The 16,175-nt window shown below is 47.0% G+C and overlaps 1 protein-coding gene across 2 annotated transcripts in view; it reads left to right on the top strand.

Annotated features, from left to right (window-relative positions):
- The first annotated feature begins 461 nt into the window (after positions 1-461).
- Positions 462-16,175, top strand: part of SLC2A4 (solute carrier family 2 member 4) — a 46,292-nt gene continuing 30,578 nt past the window's right edge. Inside the window, exon 1 of one of the 2 annotated variants that reach the window (XM_077916818.1) lies at positions 462-975. In XM_077916818.1, coding sequence (XP_077772944.1) covers positions 931-975 — 45 coding nt within the window. In that variant the 5' untranslated portion in view covers positions 462-930. Of the gene's footprint in view, positions 976-12,563; positions 12,600-16,175 lie in introns of those variants that run through there. The other variant, XM_077916819.1, reaches the window with a different exon arrangement.

Genomic DNA, 16,175 nt, shown 5'->3' with positions numbered 1-16,175 from the left:
CCTTCCCTTCTTCTCTACATCTCTCTCCTCCTCACCCCGATTTCCCTGCTCTTTGAAGACCCTCAACTTCTCTTTCTTTCTTTCTTTCTTTCTTTCTTTCTTTCTTTCTTTCTTTCTTTCTTTCTTTCTGTTTCCCTCTTTGCCCGTCTCTCCTCCTTTTCTCCCCTCTGTCCCCCCTTTGGAATTATTCCTCTCTCACACAATTTCACCTTTCCTCTGCTTCCTTGACACTCCCTCTCTATCCTCCTCTTTTCTTTCCTTCCCTCCATCCGTCTGTCCTTCACTTTCTTTCTTTCTTTCTTCCTTCCTTCCTTCCTTCCTTCCTTCCTTCCTTCCTTTCTTCCTTCCTTTCTTTTTCTTTCCTTCCTTCCTTCCTTCCCTCCATCCGTCTGTCCTTCACTCCCTCTCTTTCCTCCCTTTCCTTCCTTCCTTCCTTCCTTCCTTCCTTCCTTCCTTCCTTCCTTCCCTCCATCCGTCTGTCCTTCACTCCCTCTCTTTCCTCCCTTTCTTCATTCTTTCTTTCTTTCCTTCCCTCCATCCGTCTGTCCTTCCCTCCCTCTCTTCATTCTTCCTTCCCTTCCCTTCACCCGTCTCTTATTCCATCAAACTTTCCCCTCTCTCTTTTTCACCTGTTTTTTTTTCTCTCTCTCCACCTGTTCCCCCTCTCTCTTTCTCTCCCTCTCTCCCTCCTTTCACCTGTTCGCCTCTTCCCTACTTTCCTCCCCTCAGAACATTTCCAAACTCCCCCTTTTCCCCCGTTTTCAATCCTTATTATCCCCACACCTCCAATCCCTGCCTTGACCTTGACTTTGGATTTAAACTTCTTTCCCCAAAGAAGAAGGGCCAGCCTTTAAGCAAAAGAGAAGGCGACTCTCTGCGTCATCTCTAGCAGGATTCGAACTCGCCACAGCCCCGGGCGCTGCCGGAGAGATGCCAGCCGGTTTCCAGCAGATACGGAGGGAGGACGAGGACGAGGTAAGTGTTGACTTGGGGGGCTGGGGAAGAGAAGTCAGTGGGTGGTGGGGTGCTGTGGGGGTGCCGAGACCCAAAGCTCAAGGAGACCCATAGATTTGGGAGCACATTTTGGGGGGGTTGTTGCGTTTTCTGGGGTTCCTCAGAATATTCTATCGCCAACCAACGTATCTTTAAATGCCTCCGAGTTGTGGCTTGAAATTAAGACTTGGGTTTCACGCCGGATCATGCAAGCAACTATTTATACCCCTTAGTTCAGGGTGTCCCTGTGACTGTGAAATGAGGGTCATGTTTACTCAGAGGTTAAGCCACGCTGTCTGCAGTGGGCGTCTCCCCAAGTCGCTCTTCACCCAATTGCATAGCTGTCAACTTTCCCCTTTTCTTGCGAGGAATCCTATTTGGAATAAGGGAATTTCCCTTTTAAAAAAGGGAAATGTTGACATCTATGCCCAATTGCAGCTCTCAGACGCTTCCAGAATAGATGACTGCATTCGTCGCAGCAGGTTGGTCTGGATGACCTTCAGGTGTCCGTTTCTGACTCCACAGCTCTATAATTCTATGGCGAGTGGTCCTCGCACAAACAAGTTCTTTGCAGTGTCCGGGTTTGATTTATTGCAATATCCGTTTAGCTTCCCCTTCCATTGCATTCTGCTTTCGCCCGCCCAACAACCTCCCTGCAAGGCGGTCCTCTGAGCTGGGAAGAGAGGCAGTCTTAGTTTTCAGCCATAGAGGCAGCAAGGGATTTGGGCCCTGATTTCACCTCTAGGGATTTTTGAGCTTCTGTCTCATTCCACTGAAAACATTGCCTCTGAGCATGTGCAAAGTGCCTTTTGAGCCGAGCCTTGTTCTCCGCAGAATCACCACGCCCAGTAGACGCAGAAGAATGACAGAGTTTGTGGGTTCGGGGAATGGATGAGGCCCATGGGAGGGAAGGAAGAACACAGGCCTCTTGCAAAGAAACCAATGCATTTTCCACATTTTCAAAATGGAGGGTTTCTAGACCTCATGGAGTTTCGGGAATCGAGCCACCGAGCCGTGTTTGCTAGCAAAGTTTTTAACACTCAGTGGAGAAACCGGATATTTTTTATGGGACGTGTAATGGATTGTCTTCTTTGAGGCACGCCCGTTGTGAACCATTGCGGCCTGGAAGGAATTAAAAAAATTAATTCTTGGAGTTGGAAAGCACCCAAAGGTCATCTATCCCAACCCGCTGAAATGCAGGAATCCTGGGAATGCTTCCTTTTGTTTGGGGACAGTCTCGGCGCTCGGGTGCCAGGGTGCAAGGAGCTGTGTCTGGCCCAGCACCTTTCGAGTGAATTTCATTTTGCGTGCTCGGGGTCTGAGTGCGAATCATGCCCCTTCGCCAACACAGGCTGGATCCCTTGATCGTGAGGAGGGAGGGCAAAAAGCTGTGTTATACTACTCCAGACCGGCACTCTGATTCCTTGCAAAAGGCGTTGAGAGGGATTATTTAGCTGCGAATCCCAAATCCAGCGGGCTGGACTGGATGTCCTTAGGGGACCCCCTTCCAACTCCACCATTCTGTGATTCTTTGAGAAGCACGCTGCCTCTGAGAATACAGACATCCTGGCTCCAAGGCTTTACCTTCTTTTAATGCTATCCGAGTCGATGCCGTCGCTACATCGCGCGGGAGCGAGCACCGCAGCTGAGCTATGCGCTGCGTGTAGCTTGGCTCGCTTACACGAGCAACGCAGGGACACAAGAAAGCTGTTGTGTACTGAGTTGGATCCCGGTTCCATCTTTCTCAGTATTGCCCACACTGACTGCCAGCAATTCTCCAGGGTTTGGGGCAGGGGGTAATGCTGGATGCTCTGTCACTGAGCTGTAGTCCGACCCGCTGAAAATAAAGCAATATTCTAGTCCTCATATTTCTGCATGAAAGGCTGAAGGTCAACAAGAATGCGGGAAGTCGATATTCCTGTTGTCCCTGAAAGCCCTGCGGCTCCCTCTCTGCCCCACATTATCTCATCTCTTCCCCCAGCTCTGCAGGAATCTTTTTGCCCAGGGCGGGATTCGAACCCACAACCTTTAGATTCAGAGTCTACCGACTGAGCTATTTTCATCTATCGTTCCTTTGACTTTTCAGACTTTTTTTGCTATTTCCCCAGGGCTAGGTTTATTGTTTTGCCTTTTTCTGACCTTCTTTTTTAACCATCAAGGGTTATATACATTTTAATAAAGGCATGCATTTGTGTATGCAAACGATGCGTTATTTGCATAATTAAAACCGTTCCCAAACCGCTGAATTTCTGCAGCGTTCTCCCCGCCGCTTGCCAAATTATGCCGCTCTGCTGAGAGAAACGCCATCAAGCCACCGCAGTAATTATAATCCCCGAACCAACCTGAGTAGCTATTTAGGAATTTTAATTACTGTGGGCGTTCTTATGGGAGGCGGCGCGACTGAACCCATCCCTAACGTGACATTTTCTGCTGCAACTCTTCGATCAAGCCGCAACACACCCTCGGCTCGCCTGCGTTACTAACTTGCAAAAACTTGACCTTCAAACGACCCTGTGGTCTTGCGCCCATTTTGCAGATAGAAGGACTGAGGCTCAGAGAGAGAGAGACTTGCCCTAAGTTGTACAGACTCAACCATCTTTCCCCCTTCTAAGCCAGGTGCCATTGGTGTGCAGGACTAGAGACCAAAACAGGCAGGAGTGTATAAATATTACCTTTATACCTTTACTTTTAAAAGACAACTGAAGGCAGCCCTGTTTAGGGAAGTTTTTAAATATTATTTTTAATATTCTGTTGGGAGCTGCCCTGAGTGACTGGGGAAACCCAGCCAGATGGGTAGGGTATAAATAATAATTTATTATTATTATTATTATTATTATTATTATTCAGTTCCCTGCATTCTATCCTCCATCCAGGAAGCAGGATCAGACCTCAAGGGGACATCTCAGCTGTGAGCCGATTGATAATAATAATAATAATAATAATAATAATAATAATATTTTATTTGTATCCTGCCCTCCCTGGCCAAAGCCAGGCTACTAACGACAGTTAAAAATAGCACAGTGTCCATAAAATCGCACAGTCAATTAATTAAAATACATTCTAATAATAATAATATCGGTAAATACTGGGGGGTGTTAACCGGAGAATATAAGCAACGACAGGGGTTCAACTTGGGACATATAAGGAGAGCGGGAAGCTGGTTTTGGAAACGGTTATCAATTGATTTGGCTGTGATTTGTAATAACTTGGAAAATCAATAGAAGTCATTGGCAAAAAATGGAGTGTGTTTTCTGCCTTGGGCTGGATGAGATTGGGGGGTCCCTTGCAAGCGTACAGTTCTATGATTCTGTGACCCCAGCCTGGAAAAAAACATTAAAGGGACTTAGGGTTTGGGTGAGATGTTTGCGGGAAAGTGTGTCGCCTTGGGACAGTCTTGAGGGCCGCTAGAAATTTTTGGAGGGCCGGAGTTGAGGTTTTCCGTCCTTGCTCTCGCCGCTGATGCAGAAAGCAAACAGTGCCCCATATCTATCTTTCTTTCTTTCTTTCTTTCTTTCTTTCTTTCTTTCTTTCTTTCTTTCTTTCTTTCTTTCTTTTTTCTTTCTCTCTCTCTCTCTCTTTCTCTCCTTCTCTCTTTCTCTCTCTTTCTTTCTCTCTCTCTCTCTCTCTCTCTCTCTCTCTTTCTCTCTCTCTTTCTCTTTCTCTCTCTCTCTCTCACTCTTTCTTTCTTTCTCTCTCTCTCTTTCTTTCTTTCTCTCTTTCTTTCTTTCTTTCCTTTGTAAACATTTTTTATTGATCAATTTCCACCATATAATCACATACGTTATTTTTCCCCCTTCCCCAAGGACTTCCCTCAGCTCCTCTCCCTGATTTCTCTTCCCATATTTTCTCTGCATATTATAAAATTGTACATATCCTTACATGTCCATCCATCATGTTATTAACCAATAAATGTGTGCATGTTTATTCAAAACCTGCCAGGGAGTCCAGCTCGTGTTGTTGTCTTTTCAAATAGTTTGTAAAAAGTTCCCATTATCCTTATCTCAATTATCCTTATCTCGCAATTTGTAAGTCAATTTGGCCAATTCTGCATAGTTCATCCATTTTTCTTGCCACTGTTCTTTCGTCAGGGTTTCCTCGTTCTTCCATCCTTGTGCTATCAAGACTCTTGCCGCTGTTGTCACATACATAAATACCGTAAATTCTTTGTTTTCCTTGGCCTCTGTCATTTAGCTCATGCGCAAACAATTGCACATCGCACCAATCTTTCACCGCGCATGCGCCTCCCCTCCGTTATTCGGAGCGCACAGAAATCCTGCACTATTTAGCCTTGCCATATTGGCATCCTGGAACATTTTCGTGTGTGGCTCAGCTCCTGCTTATAAACATTACTTTTATTTATTCAATCGAAGACTTGCAGTATAAAAAGACAAAAAAAATGCTGAACAAAGTAACAAACTAAAGCAACGCATACACACCCACAACGGTTTAAATGGCCGTAGATTTAATTAGCCAAAGACCCGGGAAAAGAGGAACATTTTTGCCTGTATATTGAAGGCACCAGGCGACCCTCCCTGGGGAGAGCGTCCCGCAAACGGGGGAGCCACCACAGACAAGACCCTGTTCTTGTGTCGCCACCCTCCGGACACGGAGGAGGCACACAAAGGAGGTTCTTGGGTGATGATCAAAGGGTCCCGGTTGGCTTATATGGGGAGAGGCGGTCCTGAGCCGTTTAAGGCTTGATAGACAGGGCCAGATTTAGGTTGGATGAGGCCCTAAGCTACAGGAGGTAATGGGGCCCTTTATATGTCCAGCTGTCCTTTGTCAACAACAAATTGTCCCGTTTTTTGTGTGTTGAATATGTGCTATATGGTCATTTATAGACCTAATGGTGTTCCGTGTGCTGCGCTGGCTCGCCAGATGCAGCTTTGTCACGCTGGCCACGTGACCCGGAAGTGTCTCCGGACAGCACTGGCTCCCGGCCTCCAGAGTGAGATGAGCGCACAACCCCAGAGTCTGGCAAGACTGGCCCGTACGGGCAGGGGTACCTTTACCTTTACCTTTATCTTACATTTTGGAAATGTACATCCAGGTCTCTAAAGCCATATGCACATAACAAAATATGTATTTTATCAAAGTAAATGTTGAACTGAAATACAATTCAGAAGAAGTATTTTAATAGGGAAACACAATTGAGAAGAAGTATGTTAGTGAAATAATTATTCAGTTCTAACTTTAAATGACTTTTTAATTCTTAACAAACTTCATAATGCAAACATATTGGCACTTGGCGATAACAAGAGTTCCTGTAGAAACACAATTTACCAAGACTCATAATCTAGTCTCGGGAAACTTGCTATAACATGAAATAATAATAGGTGTAAATATATGGTGCAAACTACTAATAATTATAAATAGCAGAATGTAGGCACCCTATATATAGAAATGAGCAAACCAGGGATATTTTAGGGAGCAGGCTAGCAGGCGGGGCCCGTGACTGACATCACAGGAGCCTACACAACACAAAACACTGTTGCTGTAGGTACGTGTTATTTCATTTCTTTTTTATCTTAGATTTTGGAAATGTACATCCAGGTTTTTTTCCCTTTAATTTTGGGGGGCCCCAATAGAGTGGGGCCCTAAGCTACAGCTTGTTTAGCTTATACGGTGGACGCTCGGGTTACGAACGTGATCCATGCAGGAAGCACATTCGCAACCCGCAGCGTCCGCAACCCACAGCACCACGTCTGCGCATGCGCGGGTTGCGATTCGGGGCTTCTGTACATGCGCAAAGCGCAATTTAGTGCTTCGGGGCATGCCAAGCTCCGAAACCCGGAAGTAACCTGTTTCAGTACTTCCGGGTTCGGCGTGGTGCGCAACCCGAAATCGCACAACCCGAAGCACCTGTAACCCGAGGTATGGCCGTACGTAAATCGGGCACTGTTGATAGGTCAAGAGCAGAAAACTAATTGGCAGCCAGTGTCGTCAGGCCAGGGTTGGTGCCATAATGCTCAAACCGTTTTGCTCCGGTGCATAAATGGGCTGCTGAATTCTGCACCAGCTGAACTGTATTCAGAGCATAGCTGTCAACTTACAGATTTGAAAATAAGGGATCAGCAGCCAAAATAAGGGATTGTCCGGGCACAGGTATGTTCGACTTCTGAGCCCCTCCGAGCCAAAGGCAGAAAGCCCAGCCAGCAGCCAAACGAAGCCTCAAGCGGTGGTTCCCACAGCGCAGCAAGGGGGATGCAGCAAGGAAAACCACCGTCCCCACTCCGCTGGGAAGCGCTGAGCAAAGGCGAGTCCCCGGGCAACGCGGCCGAGTTGATTGGCACAAGGCATGCAAGCTCCACCCCCCAGTCATTCTTAGACTCCTTATTGGGTGAGCAACGCAGCCAAGCAACACAGCTGGAGCCTCCCTCCTCCCTGGCCGGCAGGGAGTGAGGGAGAGGAGCTGCTTCCTTTGAAACCCGGGAAATTTAAGGGACATAATCAATAAGGGACAGCAGCGGGACATGGCGCTGGGATAAGGGACTGTCCCGGCAAATAAGGGACGCTTGGCAGCTATGGTTCAGAGGCAGCCCTACATGGAACGCATTGCAGTAATCTAACCTAAAGGTTACCAGAGCATAGACAACAGAAGTGAGGCTTCCATCAATACAGGCTTATGCCCTTATGTTTATTTTGGATTTTCCTTTTGGCTGGGAGAGCATCCATTTCTCAGATGAGACTCCACCAGGCGAAAGAGTCTCTGATCCGGAAACTTTGGCCCCTAAACCTGCTCCTGTAGGGCGATGCTGAGCTTTACTTGCTGGTGAGAGACATTCGTCCACTCTGCGCATGCTCAGAGGAAACTTCTCTTTAAAAAATCATTTCTTGCATTTCTACCCCACCTTTTTTCTCCAAGGAGTGCAAAGCGGTTTGCACGTTTCTCCTCCTGCTCCTCATTTACACCCCACAACGACCTTGCGAGGTAGTTTAGCCTGAGTAAAGGCAGTGACTGGCCCAAGACCAGTGAATTTTGTGGTTCAGGGGACTTGAACCCTGGTCCCGCCCAGGTCTCAGGCCAAAAAGTAGACCTCAGTTAGGCATGTCCGTTAATTTCAATTAATTAATTTCAATTAATTTCCGTACAGCACAGAATTCACCATAATTAAACATGACAAGTAAATATTGGGTTGTGACTGCTGGCAAATTGTAGACGCAACCACTTTCCTTCCTTCCTTCCTTCCTTCCTTCCTTCCTTCCTTCCTTCCTCTCTCCCTCTCTCTCTCCCTCTCTCTCTCTCTTTTAAAAAAACATTAATTTTATTTCACTTAATAATACGCATGTACATACAACACAAAGCATTAGGTTCAAAAATCAAAACTATATTATTATTATTATTTCCCTTTAATTCTATACACACAGATTTATATTACACCCTTAATGAATCACTTTGCATAGACAAAGATATAAATATTTTGCTTTTATGAGATCAGCATAAATACAATCAAACATTTGCCATGAAAAGGTGTAAGATAATTAAGCTTTTAGCAAATAATTCCAGATTATCCTCGCTCTCATTTTTTGCAAAGCTTTTGGTTGTTGTTTTTTTAAAAAAATCATTTTATAATGTATATAGAAGGGCTATAACAACAGACTGAAATTAAAAGAAGGAAAACCAAAACTACAAAATAGGCATGAGTACAGTCGCACGTGGGTTACGATAACAAAACCCAAGTGAAGAATATCTTATTATAAACCAGATTAAGTTGCTGGGGCAGTGCGGTATAGTGGTTAGAGCGTCTGCCTAGGACCTGGATGAGACCAGGGTTCAAATCACCCTGAAGCTCACTGGGTGACCTTGGGCCCAGTCAGCCTGACCTCCCTCGCAGGGTTGTTGTGGAGGTTAAATGAGAAAGAGCCAGAATAGAGCCCATACAGAGAGCTCCTTGCAGAAAACGCCGGGATGTAAATGCAATTATTAATGACAGCAATATAATAGAACTGACGTTTTGCTGCCTCTTTTCGAAATCACTGTGGCTTTTTTCTTCCTGCCTTAGTTTAGCTGGCAGTGCCATCTGTCCCTAGCTTTGTCTACTCGGAAGTAAGCCCCACTGAATCCCAAGGGAGCTTGCTCCCAGGGTAACTAGGGGGACCTTACTCTGCAAGCAACGCTGAGCTTTTGCAGCGGGGATCGGAGCCAATCACCCACAGTTTACAGACCCTCCAAATGCCCCTATTTTCCCGGGACAGTCCTGGGTCGACAGAAGCAGGGCCTGATTCTGTAGGGCCATAAGGAAACCCCCCCCCCCCCGTCAACTCCTACAATTCAGGTCTGATGAGGCCCTAAGGTACTGAAGGCAACGGGGACCTTTATATGTCCAGCTGTCCTTTGTCAACAAAAAAATTGTCCCTATTTTTTGTGTTGAATATATGCTGTATAGTCATTTAGAGACCTAATAGGTCCATACACGGGACGTGGGTGGCGCTGTGCGTTAAACCACAGAGCCTAGGACTTGCCAATCAGAAGGTCAGCAGTTCGAATCCCCGTGACAGGGTGAGCTCCCGTTGCTCGGTCCCTGCTCCTGCCAACCTAGCAGTTCGAAAGCACGTCAAAGTGCAAGTAGATAAATAGGTACCACTCCGGCGGGAAGGTAAATGGCGTTTCCGTGCGCTGCTCTGGTTCGCCAGAAGCGGCTTAGTCATGCTGGCCACAGGACCCGGAAGCTGTACGCCGGCTCCCTTGGCCAATAAAGCGAGATGAGCGCCACAACCCCAGAGTCGGCCACGACTGGACCTAATGGTCAGGGGTCCCTTTACCTTTACGTCCATACACAACACAAATCACTGTATGTCAGTTTTATTTTATTTGTTTTTTATATTTTGGAAATGTACATCCAGGGTTTTTTTTCCCCCCTTTAAATTTTTTGGGGGGCCCCCAAGAGAGTGGGGCCCTAAACTAGAGCTTGTTTAGCTTACACATAAATCCGGCAATGGACAGAAACCATCCCCATTTTTGATTTGATCCCGCAATGTCCCGCTTGCCCTTTCGGACGTCCCTGTTCCCATCGGAAAAACATTGGGACTTTTTATAAAAACAGCACTTTGCAAAAGCTGTTCTACCAGGCCTGGAGGCAGGAATGAACCTCAGCTGCTGGAGAGAGGGGGGGAAAAGCCATATTTGGCTGCTTCCATCTAGATCAGGCCTGTCTCCCATTCCGCTGAGTAATGGAGTCAAAGGCGCATGTCTCTGCCTATTCCCCTCTGGCCCTTTAAAAAAAAATTAAATTAAATTACACTCGCCTCGCCCAGCAGCTGAACAGGTGCTGGCTGCCAGGCCTCCTGCCGATTGACAGGGTGCAGAGGTTGTCAAGGCAGCCGCAGAGCCCCCCCCCCTTTCCTATTTCGGGAAGGAGGCAGTAAGAAGCCTGGGTGGCTTTTAAAAATAAATAAATGAATGTACCGTGCCATATTAGACGCAAAAATAACTTGTTTTGGTGAATCGGAAGAGCCGCAAAAAGATCCCACTGTGCACATGGATTGACAATATGGACAGACTAGTTCTGGGCTGCATCAATAGGAGTATAGCATCTAGATCAAGGGAAGTAATAGTGCCACTGTATTCTGCTCTGGTCAGACCTCACCTGGAGTACTGTGTCCAGTTCTGGGCACCACAGTTCAAGAAGGACACTGACAAACTGGAACGTGTCCAGAGGAGGGCAACCAAAATGGTCCAAGGCCTGGAAACGATGCCTTATGAGGAACGGCTAAGGGAGCTGGGCATGTTTAGCCTGGAGAAGAGGAGGTTAAGGGGTGATATGATAGCCATGTTCAAATATATAAAAGGATGTCACATAGAGGAGGGAGAAAGGTTGTTTTCTGCTGCTCCAGAGAAGCGGACACGGAGCAATGGATCCAAACTACAAGAAAGAAGATTCCACCTAAACATTAGGAAGAACTTCCTGACAGTAAGAGCTGTTTGACAGTGGAATTTGCTGCCAAGGAGTGTGGTGGAGTCTCCTTCTTTGGAGGTCTTTAAGCAGAGGCTTGACAACCATATGTCAGGAGTGCTCTGATGGTGTTTCCTGCTTGGCAGGGGCTTGGACTCGATGGCCCTTGTGGTCTCTTCCAACTCTATGATTCTATGATTCTAGTTACATGCGAACAAATTGCATATCAAGAATGGATAAATATTAAGAAATCTGGAAGGAATATTTAAGCGATAAGGCATTAAAATGGTGTGAGTTAGGGGGAGGAGAGGTGGGAAAATAATGTTAAAAGGGTGTAAAAAGGTAAAGGTAAAGGTACCCCTGCCCGTACGGGCCAGTCTTGACAGACTCTAGGGTTGTGCGCCCATCTCACTTAAGAGGCCAGGGGCCAGCGCTGTCCGAAGACACTTCCGGGTCACGTGGCCAGCGTCTGGTGAGCCAGCGCAGCACACGGAAACGCCGTTTACCTTCCCGCCAGTAAGCGGTCCCTATTTATCTACTTGCACCCAAAGGTGCTTTTGAACTGCTAGGTTGGCAGGCGCTGGGACCGAGCAACGGGAGCGCACCCCGCCGCGGGGATTCGAACCGCGACCTTTCGATCGGCAAGTCCTAGGCACTGAGGCTTTTACCCACAGCGCCACCCGCGTCCCTTAAAAGGGTGTAGTTATAGGTATATCTGTACTCAACTCTGAATTGTTAAATTGTATTCTTTTTTCTTTTTATTGGTTTTCCCCAATATTATAAACAAACAAACAGATAAGACAAACAAACATAAATCCTAGCCTTATTGAAAATGACACTTATTAACTTTGTTAAGTGACTTCCCCGCTTCCCCTTGCTTGAATTTCATTGCATATCCTTTTAACGGTTTCCCAAGTCACCATGCTTATAAAATTTAACTTCAACATTAACGTCCTTAAATCTTCACTTGATGAAATTAAACATATGAATTCATCACTTAACGTAAATAAAACCCTAAGCCAATTAAGTATCTGCAAGCTGTTTTCAGTTCATTTAACTTAACGTATTTAACTAAGTAATTGTTAAATTTAAATTGTATTCTTAGTGTTATTGCGGTTTTCCTTGTATGTGGTTTTTGTGGTTGCTGTCGCTATTAAAAAAAAGAATAAATGAATTTAAAAATAAAAAAAGCAGACCCAGTTTCCCAAACTGAACTTCAGAGCCTATCAAAGATGTTGCTGTAATATATATATATATTTTGGAGGGGGGGGAGAAGAGGATGGTGGGACACACACAGAGAGACAAGGACATTGGGGGGGGGCCTGCACGTGCGAGTAACTGGACCCTCTCCCACACGGTGACATGCCCGTCACCTGCCACTCAAATGCATCGTGTGTCGTCCCCCCCCCCCCAAACAGAGGATGAAATCCTAGCCTGCCTTGGAAACTTTCCCATCTCAGAGCTGGAAACTGCCAGGTGAAACCTTGGTTTCCCCTGAGACTTGGGAAAGGGATTGAATGTTGAGGAGGTGGGGAGCCAGCGAGGCCAAATTAAGAGGAGGTATTTAAAGAAGGGGGGAGGTTGCGGGCCTTTCTGGGGGTGGGGGGCTGTCTCCAGAGCAAGGCGGGCATGTGATAAACGGAAATTATTACCGCGGATTTCTGTTCCCGGAGGGCAGTCTCCTGGGATGGAATGGATCCTTCTCTCACACAGGTAAGAAGGGTCTAATAATAATAATAATAATAATAATAATAATAATAATTTGAATCCTCCTGCCCTTTGGAAGTCCCTGCTGATTGACACCCGCCAGTGCCGTCGATGGATTCTTTTTGACACCCCCCTGGTAAACATCCTTGTTTAGACAAGCCTACCCAGGCTAATAATAATAATAATAATAACAAGATTATAGTACAACATTAAAATCCAGCCTCATTTCAGTAGAAACTTGGTTATAGAAAGTTGGCTTTAATCTGTCTTCTTCTTCTTCCTTCGCCCTTCATCCGTAGAACAACTTTTTAGCTTCAAAGCATCGTAAATGCCCCCCCCCCGAATTTCCCGTTTTATCTTTCCGTAAACCACTTGCAGCTTTTTTTTCCGTTTTAACAATTGGGCGGTGCCTAATTTTTAGGAAATAAATAACCACGTGTTCTGTTTCCCCTGCCTACTCATCCCAAATATTCTACCGTGACCTTGAACGACCCTGCGCAACTCCATAAGGAGAGCCTGGCTGTCTGATCAAGGCCAAAGGCTTTTTTGCATTCCTAGACTTGCAGAATCGTAGAGACCTCAGGGACACCCCAGAGGTCATCCAGCCCAACCCCTCCGGCGACGCAGGAATATGCAGGTGTCCCTTATGGGGCTCGAACCTGCAACCTTGGGGTTATCAGCGAGAGCTAAATGGAGCCCCCATGTCCGGGCGCAGTCTACTTTTGAACGCTGGCAGCTCAGGAGGAGGACAGTAATAATAATAATAATAATAATAATAATAATAATAATAATAATAATAATAATAAAATTTATTTATATCCTGCCCTCCCCAGCTGAAGCCGGGCTCAGGGCGGCTAACAACAATAAAATAATACAGCATTCTAAAATCATTTAATTATAAAATTAATTCAAATCAAATCGATGGCAACCATTGGGCTAGAGTTCTGTGAAGATTGCCAAAGGAGGGGGTCAGGCTGTGCCTTGGCCAAAGGCCTGGTGGAACAGCTCCATCTTGCAGGCCCTGCGGAAAGATGTCAAGTCCCGCAGGGCCCTCGTCTCTTGGGACAGAGCGTTCCACCAGATCGGGGCCACGGCCAAAAAGGCCCTGGCTCTGTTCAAGGCCAGCCTAAGCTCCCTGTGGCCTGGGACCTCCAGGATATTTTTGTTTGAAGACCGTAAAGTCCTCCGTGGGACATACAGGAGAGGCGGTCCTGTAGGTACGAGGGTCCTGGCCGTATAGGGCTTTAAAGGTTAAAACCAGCACCTTCAACCTGACCCTGTACTCCACCGGGAGCCAGTGCAGCTGGTATAGTACTGGATGAATGTGATCTTGCAGCGAAGACCCCATAAGGAGTTTCACCACAGCATTCTGCACCCGCTGGAGTTTCTGGGTCAGTCTCAAGGGCAGCCCCACATAGAGCGAGTTACAATAATCTAGTCTGGAGGTGACCGTCACGTGGATCACAGTGGCGAGGTCAGGGCGAGAGAGGTAAGGAGCCAACTGCTTAGCTTGGCGGAGATGAAAAAATGCCACCTTCATTATAGCTGCAACCTGCGCCTCCATGGAAAGGGAGGTGTCGAAGATGACACCCAAACTCTTAACGGACGGTGCTGGCACTAATTGCGCCCCCGCAAGAGATGGGACAAAATGACAGAGGGTGTTTTTGCCACACCTGGGCTGGCGCAGCCGGACACCGGATGGTGGAGCAGGTGGGCCCTTTGTTCAGAACCACCGGGGCTCTCTGTTTTCTGCCTTTAATGTTCATTTATTATCTTTGCACCGGCCGGCGAAATGGGGCGTTGTGAGCAAAAAGACCGCGTGCCTGAGCTTCCTTCTCCTTTGAAGCTCTCGAAAAAGAGTTTTGATCTCACAATGGACCTGGCGGCGCTTATTTATAGACTTCTCAGAAGGCTGGCGGTCTTAGATCCGTCTGGCGAAGAGGGGAAGTGACACGCCATCCTTTAAACACGGTCGCATTTTCATGCACGTACGCACCGCAGGGTCCTTTGCCAACCCGGCGCCCACCCGGCGCCCTGCGCTATGACTCCCAAGACGCCTGGAGGGCGCCACGTTGGAGAAGGGCGCGTTGGAGGCGGCCTCCCCTCAGGCCGGTCGTGAAGTAGGGAGGTGAAAAATTAAGGGGGTCTCCTCTACATTTCCCCCAAAGCCGGGATAAAAGCAGGGTGGGCAGGCATTGAATTAGATGTGCATATGTTACAATTTGTTCCTTTTTAAATATATTTATATATATTAATTTAAAATAAATACATTGATGAGAAAACAGACGTACGTACAAGTAAACAAACATACAATCAAAGAAATAACAGAAAAATCAAACAAAACCGCCATACTGTAAGATACAAGAAAGTTATATTCCACTTTCTTGCTTACAAACAAACATTAAAGAGGAATAAGTAAAAAGGAAACATCAAACATTATAAAGGCAGTCGGAGTCTCTGCCAGACTTCATCTTCTATTATCCCCCAGCGGTTAATCGCTCCCTTGTGCCACAACCTTTGTCGCAGCTGCTCAAACAAATGCAGGGGACTCTGCACGCGTTCAGAGGCCCTTTGTTCGCAGGAGCGAATTGTCCTTCAGCAGAATTTAATCTGCCTGCTTGGTTGCCAGAAGAAGCCCCTTAAAGGTTTGCTGGAAATGGCTTGAGATTGGTTGCCAGTTAACCCTTGCTGTCCCTCCTCCTCCTCCTCCTCCTCCTCCTCCTCCTCCTCCTCCCATTTTTGGGGTCAAGAAGCCCTTTCCGTGTTTACATTTCTGAAGCTTCCTGGCTCCAACAGCATCCCCTAATATGGTCCTCTCTTGTGCGGATGTCTGTCAGGACAAGACGCCCTCCCTCCCCTGGGTGCCTGGGGTGGGAGGTCCGTTCCAGATTGCCAGAAAACAAATGCACTAATAAACACACACACACACAACACTAACCTTAGCCACACTGCTGTCTCTCTCTTCTCCAGCAGAGCACAAACCCACAGGGCCTCCAAACAGCCATCTTTAAAGCCTGCCTTTCCTCCTCCAGCTCAAAAAAAGAGAGAAAACCCACGATTTCCCCCCTCAAAAGGAGCTCCCAGCACCCCTGCTCTACTCTGACCCACAAGCCAGCAGCGTTTGCTTTAAAACTCAAGCGGCAGGCAGAAATCCAACCGGTGAAGCTCCACAAAAAAGCTCCACATGTTGGATTCCCCCCTTCAAAAGGAGCCCCCAGTCCCTCTCCACTCTGACCCACAAGCAAGCAACGTTTGCCTTAAAACTCAAGCGGCAGGCAGTAATCCAACCTGTGAAGTGCGCCAACAAAGCTCCACGTGTTGGATTCCCACCTTCAAAAGGAGCCCTCAGCCCCTCTCCACTCTGATCCACAAGCCAGCAGCGTTTGCTTTAAAACTCAAGCGGCAGGCAGAAATCCAACCGGTGAAGCGCCCCAACAAAGCCCCACATGTTGGATTTCTGCCTGCCTGCTCAGGGGAAAAAACAGGAGGAGCCAGCAGCGTTTGCCTTAAAACCCAAGCAGCAGGCAGAAATCCAACACGCAGAGCTTTGTTGGGGAGCTTCACCTGTTGGATTTCTGCCTG

This window comes from Podarcis muralis, chromosome 13 (assembly GCF_964188315.1).
Source record: "Podarcis muralis chromosome 13, rPodMur119.hap1.1, whole genome shotgun sequence".
In the NCBI taxonomy this organism is placed as follows: domain Eukaryota; kingdom Metazoa; phylum Chordata; class Lepidosauria; order Squamata; family Lacertidae; genus Podarcis; species Podarcis muralis.
This window is presented reverse-complemented; position numbering and strand designations above follow the sequence as displayed.